Source organism: Ambystoma mexicanum, chromosome 4p (assembly GCF_040938575.1).
Source record: "Ambystoma mexicanum isolate Mex_15411 chromosome 4p, UKY_AmexF1_1, whole genome shotgun sequence".
In the NCBI taxonomy this organism is placed as follows: domain Eukaryota; kingdom Metazoa; phylum Chordata; class Amphibia; order Caudata; family Ambystomatidae; genus Ambystoma; species Ambystoma mexicanum.
Window position 1 is genome coordinate 625,916,611 of NC_090927.1, and position 23,930 is coordinate 625,940,540.

A 23,930-nucleotide genomic window follows, 5' to 3' on the forward strand; every position below is an offset into this window, starting at 1 on the left:
CAAGTACAATATCCTAACTTTATTAGTCCAAACCCTAAAATGAATGGGGTCTTGTGTCCAAAATTCACAGGTTCCAACACAGTGTTTCTTAAAATGTTATTCACAGTTTCCTTAAAAAGGATGCAATGGGCTTGTGGTGGTGATTAGTTTAAAAGTAATTAAAAGTTCAATAACCATTTACCAGAAGAGACGTACGTGTTCTCCTTTCTTCCAGATCCAAGGCTAACCCAGGGGTAGGATACTCGACCCAGGTTCAACAAACAAAGGTGAGTGGAAAGGAGATAGGAGACAAAGGGATTTGTTCCCAATGTTATTCTTTGGAGGGCTGTCACGATCCATGCCTCTGACCCCCTCAGGTATAACAGCCCCCTGGCAGCAGTGGGGCTAAAGTCCTTCACACTGGCCCCAAGGGCCTTAAAACACCATCAGAAACCTACATGGAGTCAGTCCTGGTGCCTTTGGCGCCAGGCTCTCATTATCAGAAATAAAGCAATACCAGTTTTGGACCTTAATCCAACATGGAGGCCTATTACACAGCTCAGTTCTTTAGAACCAAGCCAAGTGGTCTAGTGTTTTGGGTGCGGCTGGGCCTGGAACTGCTTGGCATGGAACTACTTTACCTGGGCTATTTAAACCACACCCAAACAGCAGAACATGCTTCGAGTTATTCTGCACTCCTGCAGCGTAACACGCACCGTGTCCAGCTCCTTCTCATCTGCTTCTCCGGCGGCCCGATCCTGAAGCCCTAGATCCGGATTCCATTAATAACCTGGAAGAACAAGAACAGCATTTGCAAGCAAGAACACTTACCTGTGAAGTAACCGGCCTTGAATCCATCCTGCGCTTCGCTTACCTCGCCCATCTCCGGAGTTCACCGCAACCTGCAAAGGTAAAGAAACAAGGACAGCATTAATAACTATTCTTACCCGGGCAAGCAGCGAGTCCTGGCAGCACCCTGCATTTCTCTTACCTCGCCCATCTCCGGGTTTCACCGCAACCTGCAAGGGCGAAGGAACAAGGTCCACATTAACAAAGCACATACCTGGGCAAGCAGCGCTTCGATCGCTTATCACTCTGGAACATCACTGCAACCTGTACAAAGAAGAGAAGAGAACACAGGTTAGCAATTAACACCAATAAAAAGCGCAGCGCTCCGCGTATCAATAACTCACTGTGGTTTTCGCCATCGGCGCGGCAACTCCGAGATCGCAACCATCCCTGTGAAAACAAAAAGAGACATTGTTGGGGAACAGCGTAGTGGAGCAAGACACTGAGAAGACAGAAAACAGAGGGAAAGAAAGAGACTGAATAAAGAAAAGACATTATAACTCAACTGGAAGACAGCAGAGTCAGAGTCACAGGCGGTCTGGACCCGACATAAGGGCACACGGACCAGTGAAGCAACTAGGACCACGGAACTCCTGCACCAACCACGCGCCCCTGCACAGAGACGCAGGATGGAGAGTTCAACGCACAAAAATCTAAGGTGAGCAATAGCCCCAAGGGAGGGTATTTTGACCATAGGGAGGTGGGAGTCCACCCATCACAGAACCATTATCTTAACCCTCCATTCTCCTGTTATAGGCGCAACTTCTGGCACATAACCAGGCGGAGGGGGGTCCGGGAAAGTGCTTAGACCTCCATCCAGTATCGTGTGGCGCCCCCGTGGATACCAGATGAGCGTAACAGGACAGGGGTGGTTCTGGAGGGGGCACAGGTATGCTTACTTACCCACCTGACTCCGATTTTCCCAGATGTAATGATGGATTGTCTGGGCGTCGATGGGTGTTCAATTTTCTACCCTTTATTCTGTTGAGAGGTTCGAAGATTCTTCCTGTCTGGTGCAACTGCAAGTTGCAACCCCTGTCGGCGAAAAAATGCATATTACAATGATGCAGTCCTCTTCATGACACTTCACATGATGGAGAGTTACAGCGATAATCACCATTTGCAGGCGACCACAGGAGTCCTTCCACTCTCAGTCCCATAATCTGTACTAGGACAAGGTTCCCTTGATGATAGGAACCTGTAAGTTCGGGGAGAAGGCGACTTGTGGCACAAGCTGGTGGCAGCCCGAAGTTCCGAGCGGTCGCCAGCTTGTGCGAGGTAGCCCATGAGAGACCTATTCAGTCCATCATACAGTCCAGGGGCACATCGAAAGGCTTTGAAGGGCTGGATACTCGAGAAGGCATTGAGACTAGTTGGTCCCACTAGTCCAAGGTCTGAAGCACTACAGAGGGAACAGGGCTTCCCCTGGCCAGACACTGGAGGGGATGCTTGGCCACTGCAGGAGCCTTCTTAGGTGCCTCTATAGGCTGCTCTTCTTTGAGGGATTGTTGGTTCCAGTGTAGATCTGAAGAATAGCTGCAGAAGTCCTTCTCTTATCGAAAATCTGAGCTGGTAGCAAGTCTAAGCCCACCAATGGTAAAGATCTGCACCATTCAAACCACCAGTACTTGTCCAGTCAGGGACAACTACCGGTTTCCCATCCGCCCCAGTAGCAGACTTTCCTGGTACCAGTGATTTTATATATATATCGCAGCACTGTAAGGTGCTTTTTGCAATTTAAAAATACAACAATTCATAAGGGGAACAAAGTTTCCCAGTACTGATAATCTGGAGGACTGATCAGTTTCTCCATAACAAATTAGCAAAAGATAAGTTAAGTGAAGCTAAAGGCTTTACTTCCCTTCAAAAAGTAAGGACAGGTTAAAAAAAGGAGCAAAAGGAATAGGGTAACATAGAAAAGATTTTCTTTTTGCATCTTTCTCTTCATAATTTCATTACAGGTAGCAATTGGCAAACACATCACACCTTCTTTGGAACCAGGGACTGGGTTCTCTCTCAACTGAGAACATCTGGGGTAAGTGTGGCTCGTGCTATGCACTGTTAGGCCATCTATTGCAGGTTGTGACGGGTCCCTGTGCTGCTCTGACAGGGTCACACCATGATCCACAGGTGCTACTCATGTCCATGTTGAATCTGCACTGAGCTGCGTGTATTGTTCTCATCAGTCCATGCATGATAAAGCTGTGAGAGGAAAGTATTGCAAAACGTCTTTAACACTTTTGATCTGATTGGGGGAAGGCCCATCATCTGAGCAATACTGTGATCCCAATCAGGTACTTGTTGCTGATCTTGAAGGTAAAGGGAAGAACAAGAAGCACACTCGTTACAGGTCCAGATCTGTGTGAATCCTCTTTCTCGAGACACCATCTTCGAAGGGACACAACTGTGTTGGGGAGGAGAAGCCATTAAAGATCCTGGAGCTGATTCAGCAGGTACCGTTGCATTCAAAGACTACTTTGACTTCAGATAGTCAATCCTGGTTGCTGCCTAGGGGATTATCCTGTTACTTAGACATGGGATCAAAATCCTCTGCCACACTCGGTACTCCTTCAGGCTCACAGTTCAGACACTCGACTCAAGTAATCCGTGTCCAGCACCGTACCTTGCAGTAGAGCCTGGCATCGCACACAACTTTGTTCCTGGTGGTGTTTCCGAGGGTGGGCTCAGAAAGGACCAATAGCTGAAACAGGCTGCTTACTATCTTCCCCAGATCTGCCCCCTCCTCCATTCTGGAAACTCATTGAACTTCAAGAAATCCCGTCTGTTGCTCACAAACGGGATTGAGTTCACGTGGATCATGTTGGTCCCACAAAAGGACAAAGGCATATCTGCCTCCAGAGGGGGTTTAGGTAATTGACCTTGTGGTATCTGACTTTCTCTTGAACTATCAAATCAAAAGTGTGCTTGCCACCAATGTTAAAAAGAATAAATACTGCTCGTCATAACTCAACTGGCTGGCAAAAATGTAGACAAATTACACTTGCAAGATGGAATAATGGAAAACAAAAGGATTGTGCCAGAAAACGTGCAATGAGATTTCATGGGCCTCTAGAAGAAGTAACTCTGGGTCCTATGCCATATGCCATAACTTGTGTGAGTAAAATGCCATCAGAATTGCTGTACCAGAGAATTCCTGTGCCACTACTTAGCTTCAACGTTACATTGCCTTGTGAAAAAAGTAGCTCCAACACTTACTCCTAACCAGCTCCTCAGAGAAGTGGCATACCAGCTACATACTTTACTCCCTTAAAACATGCAAATACTCCCAACAAAGATAACAATGTAAAAAATACACCCAACTAAAAAAGGAAGTAACGGACATATAAAAGCCTTCCTCCAGCTTCCATCCACACAGAGTTCCACTGATATTTTTGCATCAGTGGTACCAGCACAGGGCAGTGGCATGGTAAGGAGCTTTTATATTATTACTGCCTGGTCTGTAGAGAAACTTTAAGGGAAAACAATTTTGTAATACGCATGAATTACTAGGTGGGAAGAAGATTTGATCACAAAAAGACATCTGTTCTAGAGTTCAAATATACTTTTACTTGCCTAAACAAAGCATCCCCTTTAGCAATGCAAACTATCTTTTTACTCACTTTCAAATAAATTTGACACCAAACTTAGAAAAATAAAGAGTACATTCTTATTGTATCCCCTGTTGTAGAAAGTGAAATGACTGGGCACCAAATCCAGCCTATTATTCAGCCTATTATTTTGTTCACCCTCCCACACCCCATTCTAAACAAAACTAAACAAATATGCTCTGAGGAATAACACATCTGTGATGGCCAGGTGTCTCGTGCTCTGCGGGATATCTATCTCCACGTGGTTCAGAGCTCTGGAGAATCCAGTCTCCTCATTAGCACATCTTATAAGGAAAAAAACATGTAGTCAGAAGTCATGAGCAGGCAAGAATTGTTGTCCCAGAAGTGGAAGCTTCATTATGATGTTGTGAATGACATCTTCGTGTCTTTGGCCTCTCCCCATTCGGAATGAAAAGTGTTCCCTGTTCTGTTCTAGCGAGTCCCGTAAACCCCAGCCCCGGAGCAATGCTCTGGCAATGCCCTAATCATGGACTGGCTTTTTAACCTTGGGTATGCTTTCCTGCCAATTCATTTGATCCCACTAGTCCTTCGGCATCAACGATTCTTGAGGCTCCAGTCCGGGTGAGAACAACTTGGTATAGAGAACTGTTGGGTTTGCAGATTACTTTGGTGGTGGCTGCCCCATAAGAATGAGGTCTGCTTCTTCATCCAAACCTACCCAGCTTGCACCTTAATGCCCGTTTCTTGAGTGTCTGAGATATATGGGACTGTCTCTCATATCCAATACTTCGAATTGTTGAGACTTGAAAAAGAATCACAGAGAAGAAAATATGCTGCCCTTGAGAGAAAAGAACAGCTGGCTCTTTAAATAGAAAGCCTAGATCCACTTGGACGAGTGGATTTAAGGAGGAGTGTTTGTTAACTCCAGAGAAGAAAGAGAGAGTGAGGAGAGAGGATTGGATGGTGAAGCAGGGGATGTCCCCTCATAACATCACGCTATCTGGAGGCTGGGCCGTGTATGAGCATAGAGCCCGTGAAGTCCAAACTTGCTGGGAGCCTGCAACAGAGAAGCAGTCCGCTTGGAGGCTGAAGGAGACAAAACTCTGTCTGGAGCTGGCGTAGCGGTGGTGGCGTGACCACAAGATTCCAGTGGTGGGCAGGCTGTCCAGGTAACATCGCTGAGACTGCAGAGGGGAAGCCGCTGCAGCAGACATGGATCTCCAGTGAGGAATACCGAAGCCAGGAGAGAAGACGACCCATGCCAGGGGAAGACGCCGGCGAAGAGGGTACACCGAAAGGTACTTGAACCGTAAGTAACCCAGAGATGTTCCCACCTGAAAGTGAAGGTAACAGGGAATCCGGGAATAACGGGAACCAAGCTGAGGATCATTATAGTAGCATTGAAACTTTTGCCAGTAGAATCAAGGAAAGTGAGAAAGTAAATCTGACAAATTTGAACTGTCAAAGCGAAAGAAAGAGAATCATAACCCACCCTGAAACGGAAACCAATACATTTGGAAGAGGATTTATTGCTAAATGTGAACTACCAAAATGACTGGGAGAGAATGCCAACTAATCCTGAAAGGGGGAGAAAGAGACATGCAAGAAAGTTTCATACACTTTTCAAGACTGCAAATGACTACTAAGAGTGGCTAGCACCCTAAAATGACTGTGCCACAAGCTTTTTGCATGTCCTTTGGACATATTGAGTTTTTGCCGTCTTCCTGTCTTCTCAGGGTAGGAAATGCCAAATATGGTTTGCCCTTTCCTGGGATAAGCTGCTGCTTTTGGGCGCAAAGGGGTAGTTTGTGTGTGAACCTGGATGTGGGTACTGGGACTGTCTGTTCCCAGTTCACACCCTGGAAGCTGATTGTCTGTTGCTGGTCAGATGCTGTGTCTAGTGGCTATCCACGATTGGATAGCCACTTCCTGTTTAAATGGTGCAGATTCTTACCATTGGTGGGCTTTGGCAAGGTCCCAGCCCAGATCTTGTATATAAGGAGGGCGCCTGCAGCCATTCCAAAAACCACTGTTGGTGTCAAGCCCTTTACAAAGAAGAGCAGCCAGTTGACAACCTCTGCAGCTGACCAGCACCAACTCCATTGAAGTCCCGGAGAAGCCTGCCCCTCTTCCTAATCTTAAGAAGACCATCATCGACACCTGGACCGGCGGGAACAACCAGTCTCAACCACTTCAAGAGGATCCGCCCCTTCTGAGCCTTCAGCACTCTCTCTGGACCAATCGGTGGATTGACCAGCTCTCTCCTCGGCTACCTCCCTGCAGCCATCGTTGTTCCAAGTGCATACTTGAAACTTGAAGGATCTTCAACTTTGTAACAAGACGCCTGCTCCTGCATTTTCAGTCTTCTTGCATCAACAGAAGCTATGATGGGCATGCTCTTTTGTTCGTACATTGAAGATCACCTGTTGCCGCCTAAACATAGTGAATGCCATTGCAACCCTTCTCTTCCTGAAGGTGTCCTGAGATGGTCTGCCCCGCAGAAGTCTTCATCTTTTCTGTTTGGGTGAACCAATTCCCACACACTGTGACTCATCTAAACAAAATACCACATCCAAAAGTTACCTCTATGACCCAGTGCCATCATCAACGGGACCAAGCACAGAAGACTTGTGTCCTCAATGGAATCTGGAACCCCAACAGTGGTCACTGAAGGAATCTGAGTCAGAGGGTACGTTAACTTGTCTGTTCCTGTGTTGTCATCTCCCCTACCGGTTCTCCAAAGGGTTACATCGGTGTAAAGTCCTGTCCCTAAATCACTCTTTCCTGACTTTGGTTGGTTGGAGGCCTGGTCAAGGATCCCTTCCTACGACATTCCTAAGGACTGGGATTGAGTGGATCTACTAACATGACCTAACCTAACCTTTTGACTCTTTCAATTGTTACCAATGACCTCGTCATTCACTTAATAAACCTATATGAGAAGTGTGACTTTGGAACTGGTGACTTTGGGCACAAGGCCCCAAACCATCTTAGTGGTGGACTTTATACACACTAGGGAAGCTGTTCTATGGTTATTCTAAGGTGTTTTTTCTATTTTTAATGCATATTAGTACATATATGTGCAATGGTTAATGAATCAAATGCTTTCTTATATCTCCTAAGGGTGAATGTCTGTTTTATTGTCTGGTGTGACAATATTTGACTAGAAGTTGTAGGAAGGTGTGTCCTAAAAGTATCATTGTGAGTAGCATGCACATTTCATACATGGAACCCATTACTGATCTATCCCCTGTCAACACTTAAATTAAAATTATGTAAATGAAGTGTAATACTCAGGGTCACCGACTAGATGGCAGACTATGAAAAGCATGCAAATGAAACCGATACAAACTGCAAAAATAAGTTACAAGTAAGGAACATTTCAGATACATAATACCAAACATTCATACATCATATATACACCCATCACCCTTCTGAACACCACCAGAACTGTCCAACGAAGGCTGACAACACCCCTTTTTTAAAGCACACTAGTCATGGTTGGCGTCCAGCATTAGGATGCCAGTGACGCTCCATGTTACACATTTTATTTTCCTGCCACAGCTTACACCCGACGCACATTATAAGTGACACTTTCAAAATTACTCTGATCACAATCTTTAGAAACCAAACAATGCAAGGAACAAAATTCTCATTATTCGGCAGACAAAAATCAAACATGATGGCTAAAAAGAAGCACGGTCTTGAATACAAGCATTTTACCTTAATTTGTTTTTCAGACCATGCAGCTATTTGTAGTGCCGGCAGTATTTTAATGATTGAATGTCCAAAATGTTAAAGGCTCTGAAGACCGATTCAGTTTTGGTTTATTTCTTTAAGGTCCTATTTTTCAATTACAAATGTTCATTATTTTTGCTTTTAAATTAGATTTTCTGTATTTGTAGTTGGGTGAATGTGTACCAATTATTTTAAAATCTATATTCAAAAGATAAAATCTGTTTCATCATTGATGCATCAGTTACTTTTCTCCCCAACAGGATCTTCCTGACAGTATACAAGTAGGAGGCCGCATTTCCCCACAGACGGTTTGGGATTATGTGGAAAAAATTAAAGCTACGGGTACAAAGGTATGGTACACATTTTTTTTTATAAAACATTTTTATTGAATTTTACACATGTTACATAAAGTGAAATTACATATGAATGAATAAGAGGCATTAGGGATAAGTGGTGTATTCAGCGCATCATTAATGAGAGGCATTACACAGGAACACTGTCTCTCGAGGCAACAAAAAGGGGAGGAGAGAGGGGGGGTTTGGGGGAGGGATTCATTGATCGTCTGTCCATTTCCCCCATATTTTCTGGAATTTTCGGGGACAACCCCTCGCTCTGTAGATGCAGTGTTCCATGGATGCACACCTAGTAACTTCGTTAGACCATCAGGCTAGGCTCAGTGTCTCCGCCGAGCCCCAAGCTGCAGCAATCAATCGTTTCCCCACTCCCAGTGCAACAGCAATGAACAGTTTGTCATGGTTAGTGAAGTCCACTTCGGACATCGGAATCTGGGACCCCAGTAACTTGGAAATCCTGCTGGTGCACTTCACCCAAAAGGTTTGTACCACATCGCAGTCCCAGATTGTATGAAAAAGGTACCCTTTTCACGCTTTCACCGGAAACGGACCTCATCGTCTACCCCACCCCACTTGGCCAGTGTTCGGGGGTAATAGGACTGGTGCAGTATTCTAAACTGTATCAGACGTAGTTTTGCATCTATACCAATCCCTCGAGGGAACATTAATGCTTCCACCCATTCCTCTGGTTCCATCCTGTTGACGTCTCTTTCCCATTTTACTTTCAGTACAGTACGTTCTTTAGTTCCAAAAGAGTTGAGAGCCTGGTAGAGCGAGGAGGTAACTTTGGAGGGGATACGGTCCGGGTTAACGTTAGTTTATAAGGGGGGACGTGGGGGAGAGGGGACATCAGCCAGGCTCATGAACTGTGCGTTCATGGCGTGTGCGAGTTGAGCCTGCCTGAAGCGGTCAATGGGTTTTAGGCCAACGACTTCTTTCAGGGTGTCGAACTCTATGTGCCCCTCACGAATTACATGTGCTAATGTGTGTATCCCCGGTCTCTCCCAGTTCACAAAACATTACATTTTCTGAATTTCAGGAAGTTGTGCATTGTGCCATAGAGGTTGGGCGAGCGTTGGCTTGGAGCCCCAGCCAATATGCTTGTCTGCATCTTTCCAAATGCAGCGGATAGGAAGTGACATACATGGGATGCCAGACCCGCTCTTGGGTAGCGTATAGAGCCTGAAAGGTTGATACAGGATGCATGGCGGACAGTTCCATGCGGATATGGGGGAGTGTGGCGTCACTGTGCAGCCAGTCATTTACAATCCCTATTTGTGCTGCCAGGAAGTATGTGTGGATGCATTGTAATCCTATGCCCCCTTCCCATATTGAACTTTGCAGGGTTCTAAGTGCGATTCTGGGTTGTTTCCCTTCCCATAGCAGTGTCTGTATTTGTTTGTCAATTATTGCAAAGGTTTCAGGGGGGGATGAGAAGTGGAGCGTTTTGTAAAACATATAGGAGTCTTGGAAGCGTCATTTTTGAATAGAGCAGCCTTGCTCGTTAATGACAGTGGGAGTAACTGTCAGTGGGAGACGTCCCTAGCGAATCTATCCAGAACAGGCTGTATGTTCAGTTGGAGGAATTCCTCCAGAGTTGTACTGATTAGTATGCCTAGGTATGTGAAGCCTAGGACAGAGACGGCGTACGGACAGGGCTCGGGGATTGCGTCAGCGCCCCCCTTGAATCAGAAAGTACACTGTCTTCTGGTTATTCACTCTCAGGCCACCAAACCATTGGTATTCTATAAGGGTCTGGGACACGATTGGGCATGAGACCACAGGATTGCTGAGGTAAATTAGATCGTCTGCATATAGTGAAAGTTGGTCTCCACCCTTTTTAAAGACAGTCATGCAATTCCATTCCTCACACAATGCATAATTGCAGTATTGCTATTGTAAAACACTGCAGTGTTTCCATGCTTTGCAGTAAAGTTTAGGTTAGTACATTTAAATCTCTGTGTCAACTAGATTTCATTTTTTTGGGGAAGATGCATCAAATTGACAAGTGGACACTTTTGAAAATGTACATGTTTCCACAGCCAAATACATTTGATGGCAAACCTAGTTCTGTGACCTACTAGTTGCATACATCTGCAACTGGTGCTCAACCAATGAGCTGAACACATACTCTTGGACATTCTATCTTATCACCCTTCTTTATACCAGCTACCCTGAAAGTGAGATGGCCACAAACTACAATTTTACACCTAGTTTGTCCAGTTCTCTGCCTGCTACACCATCCACTCTGGTTAGTCACAACACTGAATGCACAACACTAACTAGATATGTAGGCAAAGTAGTGATCAATAGTTCCATCCAGTCTGTACATCTACAGATCTGCTGCAAAACCATCCACCCTAGTTACCTTCTAGAGCTCACTTTGCACTATGATTGCCTTGTTGATTACGATTGCCTTGTATAATCGCACAAACATGATAGAGGTAGCCAAACTGTTTTCAGAGCTTTTTTTAATCGTATCTGCGTGTGTCCGTTCATGCAGCTAACCTTTTACAGACACTCATCCAGGGCATGCAAAGTCTACTCGCCTACTTGCACAGTCGAGTAGATTTTATGAAGGGTGAGTACTATTTGCAGGGAACATATTAAACTTTTATTTACCATTTACTTTGTTAGCAGTAAATGTCAAATACATGTTTCACTGTGCGTGGCTAACCTCTGGGTAGCAGCAGCGTGCCAAACAAAGTAGGTTTTTGGTGACATGCACCATTTTACAGAAAGACCATTTGCATTTTTTTGTTTATCTATTGCCAAGGGTCGAGTACCTTTCTCTCAAGTCAAGCAGGTAAACTTAGTTACTAGACCTGCAGGTCTAGCGGAATTGTAACAAATGTACAAGGTGTGACACTTTTTCACTAATGTCTTATTTCAGCTGTACACAAAAATGCTGTATTGTTGCTTATTTTATGTCTTGGCCACTGGTGACGTTAAATATATTAGAATACCATTGCTAATCAAATGGGTTTGTTTGCTAGTCAAGAACATTTTAATTGGCAAACTCTGCTAATCAATTTTTGAAAACAAATGTATGCCTTGAAATCCATACACCCTCTCCCAGACATCCTAGCATCCAGGATAACGCTAAACCATTAAAAAAAACCTTAGCCTCCTAAACTGTGTCTCAGACCTGGCACCATTGGAGTAAACTCGACTGTATCGAAAAAAATAAAAAAATAATTCTCCACAACATAGCATTACTTATAGAGTCCTTCATGGCTTTGCCCCCTTCAAGCTTGTCTTGCCCTCCCTTTTAAGATTACTCGCACACTTATTTTGGTACCCTATCGAGATTGACCATCCTCTGGTATAGCCTGATCCAGCACCGAGTGCATGTGCCAAACTTATTCACTGTCTGCATTTTCCTGGGTCTGCAGTACTTGGCTATTTGTCCTATGCTGCCTTTACAGTTTTGCCATACTGTAAGACCTGTCCTTGTTTCCTTGAAGGTCTTCAACCCATCACCACTTGATAGATCCACCTTGCAGCCTTCTGAAAAAAGTTTCCAACACACAGTAAAGCCTTTGTCAAATTTGAGTTTAATTTTAATCTGTAATAAATTGTGAACATGAGTGAGTAAACACCAGTCAGAATCCCCTTCCTGTCATAACACCACAACTCCCTCTCGTTCCTTCCAAACCCTAGCACTGGCAGTCTCGCCACATCCCAAGCATAGCAGTACACCCACTCAGATATGTTTTCTGGTGTCCAGAGAATGCGTAATCCCAAGTGTTAAAATAGATTTTTAGAATCTGGACAGATTTTAGTGGGTCACCCCAATTATATTGAAGAGGGGACTCTGAATTTTGCCAAAACCCAATGACGATACGAGGTTGAGCAGTCAAGGCTTATTCTCAGGAGAATGTGAGTTGGGTCAGAGTCGGTTAGAACAGTTTCTTTGAAGTCCAACTAAGGTCTTAGTAAAACCTTTCTTGACACGCTCAACCTCTCCCTTCACATGAACAGTCCAACCCATTGTAAAGGGCACACCCTTGTGGGTGCGATTTCTCGCCGTCACCATAACCAGTACAATGAGGGACCCTGCAATAACTCAGACAGAAAAGAGCCAAGTAAACATTACTTTATTAATGCACAAGCATTCGCGAATGGGCTGCAAGTTCAAACGTCTCGCAAAGCAAGTCGTCGAAGTGCCGCGCCTTCCTCTACACATCATGCTCTTTTATACTTTCCTGTTTACATTGCCTTGCACATAGAACACGTCCACCCCAGGGCGGATCTCCAGTTGGAGCTTATCTGAAGTATCCAGTTGGAGTTTAACGAACAACCATTGCACATTTGCTATTGTGGTTTCCTGTTATCCCGGTCTTCACATTCTTTCGTGCCCGTATCTCTGTGCTCAAGGCTATGCTTACTCATTCCTTCCCCCACCCGTAATCTGCAGATAGTTTTAGCAGGCTCAGCATGCTTCGACATACAGTGACCAAACACAATTCTTCTGTTAAAAACAAGTTCTTGCCAGGTCAGCAGGTCTTAAACGCTGCTGTATAAAGAGAATGCCTCTTCTTTTAACAAAAGGGTACATTCTTTTAACGCATATGGTGATTAGTACAAACTCCAAGTGTGAGCACAACATTACATATGCATGCGTACCTTCAATCCACCCTTTGCTCACACTTGAGCATCAATCTAAACAGTCCTAGTATAAGCAGATGGCAGGAAAGCAACATCATTACATACTGTCTGTACCATAATCTTCTCCAGGCCTCCCATGTCAAAAAATTCCTGTTGTACATGGCTTTTATCCATTGGATTTAGGCGCGTTATGCTGGAAGAACACATGGAAACACAGCACGACACACATACCGGGAAGCATTGGATGCAGAGACAAATTCCTACAACTATTGCCGCTAGAACCAGTATGGGCGTAAGGAGCTGCCTACTATCGAGCATACAAAAAATAAGATTTTGTTCCTTGTGGTGCAAAGTGGTGTTTTTCTCTTACCTTCTGTGTTTGGGGAGCATACATTTATCTGCTCAGGGATTAAACCAGCATATACGGGTGCAGACATAATTCAGTATGTGGCTCAATTATAGGTACGTATGCGTATCAGATGCAACCTAGCGATATAGCTGTACCCCCTATTTAAAGCACCAGTGTCCTTATTACTCTAATAGTGGTAGGTCTCACTGAAAACCTTCACCCGATCTGTCCCACGTCTCGTAGTGCCTGTCCCATGAGGGGAACGCCGGAGGCCCTTCAGGCTACAAGCCCGTTGTCTTCAGTAAGGCACAATCCTGCTAAAACCAACAAGAGAGTCCAAATGTTCATCTCCCTAATGATCAAAGTTCAAAACAGTGTCCTTACACGTTGTTTGGCACATACACGTCACGGGATCGGAGACGATGGGCACACCTACTAATGGTGTCTGGCAGTACTGTTGCAACCTGGGGTTGGTTGGTTCCCTTTTCTGGAGGAATCAGTAATGGAAGCGTCTTCTTGACGTGATTCACGTGGTACCAGTGCGATTTGCCATCAACTTTTACCGCAGTTTGTGTTGCGAGGAGCACCTGAAACGGGCCCCTCCATCTGGGTTGCAGTCCGCTGGTGCGATCGAAGGCTTTTATAACAACCCAGTCACCGGGCTGCACGTCGTGACCTTCTCCTATCAGAGGAGATGGAGCTACTGCGTTCACCTGTACATTAATAGAAATCAGTCTATTAGTTAACCCAATACAGTACTGTTGTAATGCAGGCCATGCTTGCTCAGACAATCTCTTAGGTGATATGGGGGTCCCAATACTTGGTGGACGCCCCATAACAATTTCGAAAGGAGATAAACCATGTGTACGCTTAGGCATAGTACGCATACTCAATAATGCAATAGGCAATGCATCCGGCCATTTCAGTCCCGTTTCAGCACGAGCCTTTGCCAGTTTGTTCTTCAGTACCTTATTTGTGCCCTCTATAATCCCAGCTGATTGAGGATGAAAAACTGCGTGGAAGCGTTGATCAATACCAAGGGCCTTGCAAACTTTGCGTACTACTTCACCAGTAAAATGAGTCCCATTGTCAGACCATAGATATCTGGGGACCGTATACAAGGGCACCCAGTGTTTCAATATGCATTGTGCTGTGGAGGTGGCACTATTGTCCCGCAGGGGATATGCTTCCACCCATCCTGAGAACCCACATCTCATCACCGAACAGTAGGAATGTTTATTTACAGGCTCCAGCTGTATAAAGTCCATATACACCACCTCAAAAGGGCAGGTGGGTAACTTATTGTGGACCGCCGGGGCTGGTACACCTTTCCCCACATTGTATAGAACACATATTTCACATTGTTTTGCCCATTGACGACAATACATTCCCAATCTTTTGTTGTACCACACAGCACTCAAAACTTCTTCCATAGTCCTTGCGTTAACGTGAGTTGGACCATGAGCCACACTCACTATCACAGGTAAGTATGCATCAGGTAGTACCCAAGTATTCGTATTGGTATGTGCCCATAGCCCATCTACCGTCTCCTCGTATTGATCATCCTTGTGCCAAGATAGTCTTTCTTCAATGGTTGCATCTGCTTGGATTTCCTTTATGCGCTCCTTCGTCCCTTCCATAGTCACATCCCTCCCCACTATGAGTTGCCGGGCCTCCCACCGTGTATCCCTTGTGGCAGCTAGTTTAGCCATCTGGTCGGCTAACGAGTTTCCTTGCGTGACATAATCTAGAGTCCTTTTATGCGCTGGGCATTTCACTATGGCCACCATCTTGGGCAACGTAAGGGCTTATAATAATTCAGCAATCAATTGGGCATGTTTAATAGTATCACCTTGGGAGGTTAAAAACCCACGCTCTCCCCAGCGTTTACCAAAACTGGAAACCACCCCATGAGCGTAGGCTGAATCAGTATAAATTGTCACTTTCAAACCGCTGCTTAACACTAATGCTCTCGTTAGTGCAATCAATTCGGCTGCCTGGGCCGATTTTTCACACACTTTCCCACTCTCAATCAACCGCTCCCCTGTGGTTACAACATACCCTGCTGTTGTCTCCCCATTTGGCAGTTTGAAACAGGAACCATCACAGAATAATATACCCTCATTATCAACCAGCGGGGTGTCTTGCAGGTCTGCTCTACCCTTAGTGTGTTCTTCCATTTGAATCACACAATCATGCCTAATGTCATTAGGTGAGACGGGCAAAGGAACCAGTGTCGCTGGATTCAAAGTGTTACATCGTTCGATTTTTACATTACTGGCAAACAGAATCATCTCATACTGTGTGAGTCTAGCTGTGGTCAAATGCTGTGTATGCACTCTATTCAGGAGAACGTCCACCGCATGTGGGACTTTTACTGTCACTTCGCTCCCTAGGATGATACCTGCACTTTGTTTTAGGGCTGTCGCTGCTGCGGCCACTGCTCTCATGCATGGGGGTAGGCCTCGAGCTACTGAGTCCAGAGCACTGGAGAAATATGCACATGGTCTCTGTTTACCCCCTTGTTCCTGCGTTAAGACTGACACAGCGCAACCTTCCTGTTCATCAACGAAAAGGCAAAATCTCTTGGTATAATCAGGTGTGTCTAAGGCCGGTGCGTGGCATAAAACATCTTTCATAGCCGTCAGGGTTTTTTCCATCTCAGGTGTCCATTCTAATGGTCCGTTTTCTTGTACTTCTTTTAAGGCTTTTAGCATGGGCTGGATCAATACAGAGAATTCAGGAATCCAGTGCCTACAATAGGATAAAACACCAATTATCCTTCGAAGACCTTTTGCCGTGTCGGGGCCTTTTATGGACTGTATCAAAGCAATGCGATCAGTAGACAGAGTTCGCCCCTCTTCGGACAACTCAAAGCCTAAATAATGGACCTTTTGTTTTACATACTGCATTTTGGCTAGGGCTACCTTGTGCTTATTCACTGCTAAGTGCATTAGCACCAATCTGGTCACATAATGGCATTCCTCTTCGGTGGCTGCACATAATAGCAAATCATCAACATATTGTATCAGAGCAGTGTTAGCGGGTAGGGCTAGGTTATCCATCTGTGTTTTTAGTGCTTGGCTGAATATAGCGGGACTTTCTGTATATCCCTGCGGGGCTCTAGTAAATTGGTACTGTCTATCTCGAAGAGTGAAACTAAACAGGTACCTGCTTTCTTTGGCAATGGGAATGCTGAAGAAGGCATTTTTCAAATCAATTACCGTAAACCATTTCGCTGTTTTGGGAATTAAAGTGAGTACACTTGCAATATTAGGGACAACTGGATATCTGGGTTCTACTATTTTGTTTATCTCCCTCAAATCAATAATGAAACGATAGGGTACCGCTTCATCACCTTTCTTGTGTACTGGAAGGATCGGAGAGTTACAAGGGCTATCATTTGTTGGCTCTACCACCCCTAACCGTATCATATCTTGTACTATTTGATATAGTGCCTGCTCTCCATCGTGTGATATGCGATATTGTTTTATCCTGGGCAACCTGGCACCGGGCTTTAATTTGATTACTACTGGGGAAACATCCAACACCCCTACATCATTCCCATGAGTGGCCCATAGTTCATTCAGGATATCTTGGAGTTCCGGGGGCAGGGTTTGCGTTACTCCTATCATACCCATAGGTTTGCTTATAGTCATTCTCACCCCCTGAGGGGAGCAATATATTGTGGCCCTTAGTGTCTTTAATGCATCAATACCTAACAAGTTTTCTGGGCAGTGATTGGTCAATAGCCACCCATTCTCCCATTTTACCCCATGAAGTTCCGCTTCTACTATTTCACTTACAGGAGTCTTTATTGGATTTCCCCCAAATCCAACTGATACCTTGCTTTTATCCGATAATGGGACAGCGGGGACGGCTCTGATATTCACAGAACTGTTTCCAGCTCCCGTGTCTACCAGACATCTCAAGTTTCGGTGGGGGCCGATCCTAATGGAGGCATAAGGCCCCCTCTGATCTATAGGTACTTGTACCACTCCCGCTGTCTCATTTCGGCCTCCTCAGGACATATCACTTGTGTTATCCTGGAAGTCGTCATTATAGTATACCCCTTCCCCACATCCTTCGCCCTGGCATACACCTTGTATTTGTGTTGTTTGTTGTGGCTGATACAGTAGATTGGGGGGAGGCAGGGCCAGGGAATATCCCCTCTTGCTTGTCCGTCAAAGGCATTGGGTTGAGGGGGTTTAAACATTCTATTGTCTTGATTGCCGTACCCACCAGTCTTATTTCCTGGGGCAAATGTTGTCTGTAAAGGGGGCCGTACGCCCCTTCCTCTCCCACCACTCTGGGGACACTGGGATTTCCAGTATCCGGGTCTCTTGCAGAAGGCACATACATCTTGGGGTAGCCCATCCCTCCTCCCATATAGCGCACCTCCTTGCACTGTACCTCTACCTGTCCCTTGTCCCCCTATCATGTTGCTACTATAGCCCTGTGACGGGCCATTATTATTGTAGTTATACCTGCCTTGGGCCCTTGATGCAACTGGTGCATCAACACTTTGGTTTTTAGATCCTTCTCTTGTCGTGCCTTTTGTTGTCCCTTTACTCTTTCTCCTCTTTCATAATACCTGGCCATTTCGAGGAGATCCCGGGGGTTTCTAGTCATCCACGTACTTTCTGCCTTCCTAATGTTCTCCTGGATTGGCCCGTGGAGCCCTTCTATAAAGTTTGTGGCAAAGTACCGTTGGCCCGTCTCAGACCCTATCTCTAGCCCACTGTGTGCTTTAAATGCTGCTTCGTAATGCAGGAAGTACTGTGCTACTTCCTCACTTGCGCCCTGTATCACAGCAGACAGTTTCTCCACATTCACATCAAATGGGGGTAATACCTTTTCTAGAGCCCTCAGGACTGCCATGCCATGCCCCCTTAGGGGTTCGGGATATTCCTCATGCAGTTTCCTATTTTTACTCGCCTCCATTACATCTTTCCATTTTATTGTATCATTGTCTTTGGCACGAAAGGGGGTCCATATCTCCTCTGGGACAATAGCTAACAATATGTTATCTACATCCTCTACAGTAAATAACCCGGGTCTGAATAGCTTTCCCACTTCTTTGTAGAATCCTGCCGGGTCTATACGGGGGTCGGGGATGGACTTGGTGATATGCATCAATTCTATTCGAGATAAGGGGACATACACATAGGTGCGCATCATGTTACCAGTAACTGCATCTATGGTGGGTTGACACTCTCTCATTGGCATTGATAGTAACTTTTCCATGTTTGTTTGTTCACTTACAAGGGCCTGCACTGGTGATGAAGCAGAGGACTGGTGACTAAGGTTTTTCTCTTTTATTTTTTTATAATCTTTTAACAGTTTCTCCACCTTAGCCATTCTCCATTCTTCCGCCCCAGAATCATCCACTCTTATATTAGATAGCAGTTTCTTATCCAATTCTGTCTTAATCCTATTCCACTGGGACACATATCTAGGCTCCTTTTCCTCTTCTATATCCTCCACCCTAATAAGAAGATATTTAATTACGTTTACTTGTATAGGCCAGCCAAGGCCCTCCATCAGACTCACCAGGGTGGACATGGACTGCGAGTGTATGGATGCTATCATACGATTAGCTACGTTTTGGCCCGCCTGGTCTGCATCTTTGAGTTTAGCCTCTCTTTCCTTCACCTCTCTTTCCCATGCCCTCTTTTCCTTCTCCCATTCAACACCTCCCCTTATTACTTCCGCTATTATGTCGGACATACATCCCCATAACTGAACACTGGACGCAGTCACTGGTAGTAATGCGACAGCGTCCTGATATGCTGAGGGCAGATCCGCAGTACTCTGTCCTCTCAATTTACAGTTACCCTCATAAAAGGTATATAGTTTAGTGGCCACTGTCCTAAATTCCAAAGGTGTCAAACGCCCCAATTGGTCCCGTAGGCTGTCATTGAGGGGTGTGCCATACAGCCCGGTCATAAGGATTTGCAAGTCTCCATCTCCATCTCTATCCTTTTCTACAGTAGTCGTTCTCCTATGGTCTATCAACCTATCTGGGTCTCCATACTTCATTGGGAATTCCGCCCTCTCACCCTCACCTTCTCTCGAAGGAGCCGTAGCCCCTGGAAATAACAATTCAGTCGTTGTTTGTTCTGCTTCTAGTCCTATCACATCTTCATACCGAGGCGCCGGCAAGGCAGGATACATACCCCCGCTATTCTTAATCATAATACGTCTATCCAACTGGTCTAGTTTCTCATCCTTCTCTTTTATCTCTAGGTCACGTAATTTTTGATTTACTGTTCTCTTCTGCCCCTTTGCCTTTTGTTTGTTCTGAGCATTGCGCCTGCGCATTGCTTCTACCCTCCATAGTCGTATAGCCTCAAACTGTGCGGGTCTGACCCGTCTTTTTACTAATTCTATTTCTACTTTGGATATGCGGTCCACATCAAAGGACCCGGTGTCTGGCCATTTATGGTCAATCAAATCTTTTGTATATTCAGACCACTCCCTTAAGAACAATGTTGAATTCAATCCATGTTTAATCAACATATCAAATGCAGGGGTTCCTTCAAGAGGGGCATAGTGTCTCTTGCCTATACCACTCTTGCTGGAAGCCGCTTGACCCATTTTGTTGGTATACCACAATTGCCTAAAAACACTCACCTTTCCCAAATGTGCATTAATAGGCTAACATTAACAGTACATCCTCCTGACATATATCGCCATACCAATATCAATACATCACCGTTTCATCATTATTATTCCATAGACGGACATACCACTGTCCTCTTCATAAACCCTAAATTGTTATTTCCTTATTCCATCATGCATCCATCCATACCACTTACCTTAAGGGTCCCGCCAAAGTGTTCCGGACCCGAAGGGCGACAGCCTGCTGTTCCACCGCCGACGGAGCCGGAAAAACAAGGATGACGCGTTGGTTGCAATCAAAGGTGCGGATTCAGTTGTTGGGGCCTCGTGATCAATTCCTTCTCCGGTTCCGCCGCGGCGTTCCTCACCCAGTGACGGACTGTCGCTCCTTCGCATCCCACTTCTGACACCAAAATTGTGGGTGCGATTTCTCGCCGTCACCATAACCAGTACAATGAGGGACCCTGCAATAACTCAGACAGAAAAGAGCCAAGTAAACATTACTTTATTAATGCACAAGCATTCGCGAATGGGCTGCAAGTTCAAACGTCTCACAAAGCAAGTCGTCGAAGTGCCGCGCCTTCCTCTACACATCATGCTCTTTTATACTTTCCTGTTTACATTGCCTTGCACATAGAACATGTCCACCCCAGGGCGGATCTCCAGTTGGAGCTTATCTGAAGTATCCAGTTGGAGTTTAACGAACAACCATTGCACATTTGCTATCGTGGTCTATCGTGGTTTCCTGTTATCCCGGTCTTCACATTCTTTCGTGCCCCTTTGTGCCCGTATCTCTGTGCTCAAGGCTATGCTTACTCATTCCTTCCCCCACCCGTAATCTGCAGATAGTTTTAGCAGGCTCAGCATGCTTCGACATACAGTGACCAAACACAATTCTTCTGTTAAAAACAAGTTCTTGCCAGGTCAGCAGGTCTTAAACGCCGCTGTATAAAGAGAATGCCTCTTCTTTTAACAAAAGGGTACATTCTTTTAACGCATATGGTGATTAGTACAAACTCCAAGTGTGAGCACAACATTACATATGCATGCGTACCTTCACCCTAGATGCTACCTTCATCTCCCATGACCTGATACATCTAGCCCCCCACCCCTGTCACCACTCATCTGGTCCAACCACTTTGTCGTCCCTTTCTCATCCTCTCCCCTACCCCAATCCCCCTTCACCACAAATGCTGGAACAAACTAAAGATCATCCCTGACCTAGCCAATGCCCTGCTTCTCAGACCCCCCCCACAACACATCTCCCTGACAGATCTTTAACCATCGACTCGTTCGACTCATGGCTGAATGACTCACTAATTCTGCTCACCCTCTCGCGCCCCTCTTCCTCATGCATCGGACCATTTCCCAAATGGTTTACTCCTAAACTGAGGAATGGCAAAAAACTTAAGTTCCTTGGAACGCAAATGGCGTGCAGAAAAAAACAGTCTCAGCAGATCCACCTTCGCCTTGCACCACTGCAACTACAAAGCAGAAATCCGGAAAGGCAAAAAAGCCCACTACAGTAATCGGATTCTCAACTGTGGAAACTGTAGCAAAGAACACCACAGAATCATTTATGAATGTGTCAAACCCACTTGCACCTCTACCCAATCTATCCCATCAAAATCACTCTGCGACTTCCTCTCCCACCACTTCTACACCACTGCTCTCGACAGAACGACTTCCCTTAACAACAAACTGTCCCTCCTCTCCCCGCCCCAAATAACGCCCAATCCAACAACCACCCCCCGCCACCACAACCCACACCTTACCCACCTTTGACTCCTTCAAACCCATATCAAGAGAAAGATTTCTTGACCTTCTATCTGCCCGCAAACCCTCTGGCTCCCCCCTAGACCTCTGCCTCAGTCCTCAATGAAATATTCCCGTCCACCTACGCAGGAGAGCACGCAAGAACCATCCTAAATGACTCCCTCAGCTCTGGAATCTTTCCCAATGCCTTCAAAATTGCATATTTATTTATTTAATATGCCAATTACAATTACAGTTTTACATATACAACACATAGAATCTCATAATTTTCTCAGAGCGTACTGTTTCTTACACTTAACTTCCCTAATTAAAATCTCTTTATAAAAACTTCAAAACACCATTTGATCAGTTAAAATCTCTAAAATTTTCACATAAAACTTCATCAAATAAAATATTAAATTTGTATCTTTTCCAGCCATAATACTCAGCCATATTTCAGACATATTGCACTTGTATGTATTATTATTATATTTCATTAGATGTTTTCTACGTATTCCATCAAGACTTTCGCATTCACATATGTGGTAAGCAGTTTCTAAAGTGTTAATCCCACATAGTCTACAATATCGAATGTCCTTATGGATACCATTTTTTGCACCTAGTATGACTAATATATTACAAATATTGAATTTAAATTAAATTTTAGATACTTTCGAATCGTGTTACACTCAGGAAATGCATACTGATAAGTGGCTAAACCTTCTCTGATCATCAATTGGTTGAGAAAGGGACCACTATTTGCTTTTTCACCCAGATTCACTATCATCTGTTCATAATCTTGTTTATCAATTAACCTTTTTAGTTTCAGCTTGATCTGCACAATAGAGAACAACAACCAATCATCTTTGTCACTTTTTGTCCACTTATCATAGACCTTGTTCCACTTGTTTATGGTGACAAAATTCTGTTTAGTTGTGGAACTACCATATTGGTCCATGACCTTTATCACAAACGTTCCATTGGTAAGTCGATACAATTTCACATAGAGCATGGCCACCATTAGCTCAATACGACTATTCACAGTAGTCAGTCCACATTCCAACAATAAGTATTCATTTGACAGGTTTTTAGGCATCCTCAGTAATATCTTTAGCATTTTAGCTTCAAATACTTTCAACTCCTTTTTAAAGAAGCTTCCCCATATTTCAGCACCATAAAGTAGACAAGATACAATTTTGGCGAAGTATAGAGTAACAGTATTCACAGAGATGTTTCCTTGATTACCAATAAATTTACTTAAAGCCATAGTGGCTATCATGCACTTCTTTCTCTTTGTTTCACACCATTTTTTTTCCAGTCAAGCTTATTATCTATGACCACACCTAGATATTTGTATTCATTTACGACCTCCAGCTGTCTCTGTTCAATCATCCATTTTATTTTATGGTTTTTGGTCAGATTTTTGGAGTCAAACTTCATTACTTTAGTTTTTTCAGTATTAATAACCAAATCATTCTTACTTGCAAACTTAACTAGTTCATCTAGATTTACTTGGAGACCCTTAGGTGTATAGTCGATTAGTACAAGTACATCGGCGTATCCTAGCCAGCCAAGCCTAGCTGTGCCAATCTTAATATCAAATATCTGACTATTACTGACCTGGTTTAGAACGTCAGCCAGGTAAAGGTTAAAGAGTATGGCTGCTAGTGTACAGCCTTGTTTGACTCCTCGTATGGTTGCTATCGCTTCAGAAAGTCTTCCTTCAAGGTCTATACGAACACGGACCGATGTATCGGTATAAAGCAGTTGTATCATATACAACAACCGAGGCGATATTCCCCATTTACTAAGCTTGGCCCATAGCTTGTTCCGAGTAATGGTATCAAATGCTGCTGAAAAGTCTATGAATCCAACATATACTGACAACCCACGTACCTTACGTGAATATTCTATGGTGGTTACTAGATTTACTATATTATGTGTCGTTGATGATCCTGCTCTAAAGCCAGATTGATTGTCGGGCAAAATTTCACATTTGGATATCCATTGATTTAAATCTATTAGCAGAATCTTGGCAAACGTTTTTGCCGGGATGTCGAGCATGGCCAGCATTCTGTAGTTCACAGGATCTTTATGTGGGCC

At 44.6% G+C, this 23,930-nt stretch overlaps 1 protein-coding gene across 2 annotated transcripts in view; it reads left to right on the plus strand.

The window, feature by feature from the left end:
- The window catches only part of PHF3 (PHD finger protein 3), a 909,072-nt gene that overhangs the window by 653,476 nt on the left and 231,666 nt on the right, over positions 1 to 23,930 (plus strand). For both annotated transcript variants that reach the window (XM_069606191.1, XM_069606192.1), the window contains one exon: positions 8,396 to 8,485. In XM_069606191.1, the coding sequence (XP_069462292.1) occupies positions 8,396 to 8,485 (90 nt within the window). The remainder of the gene's footprint in view (positions 1 to 8,395; positions 8,486 to 23,930) is intronic.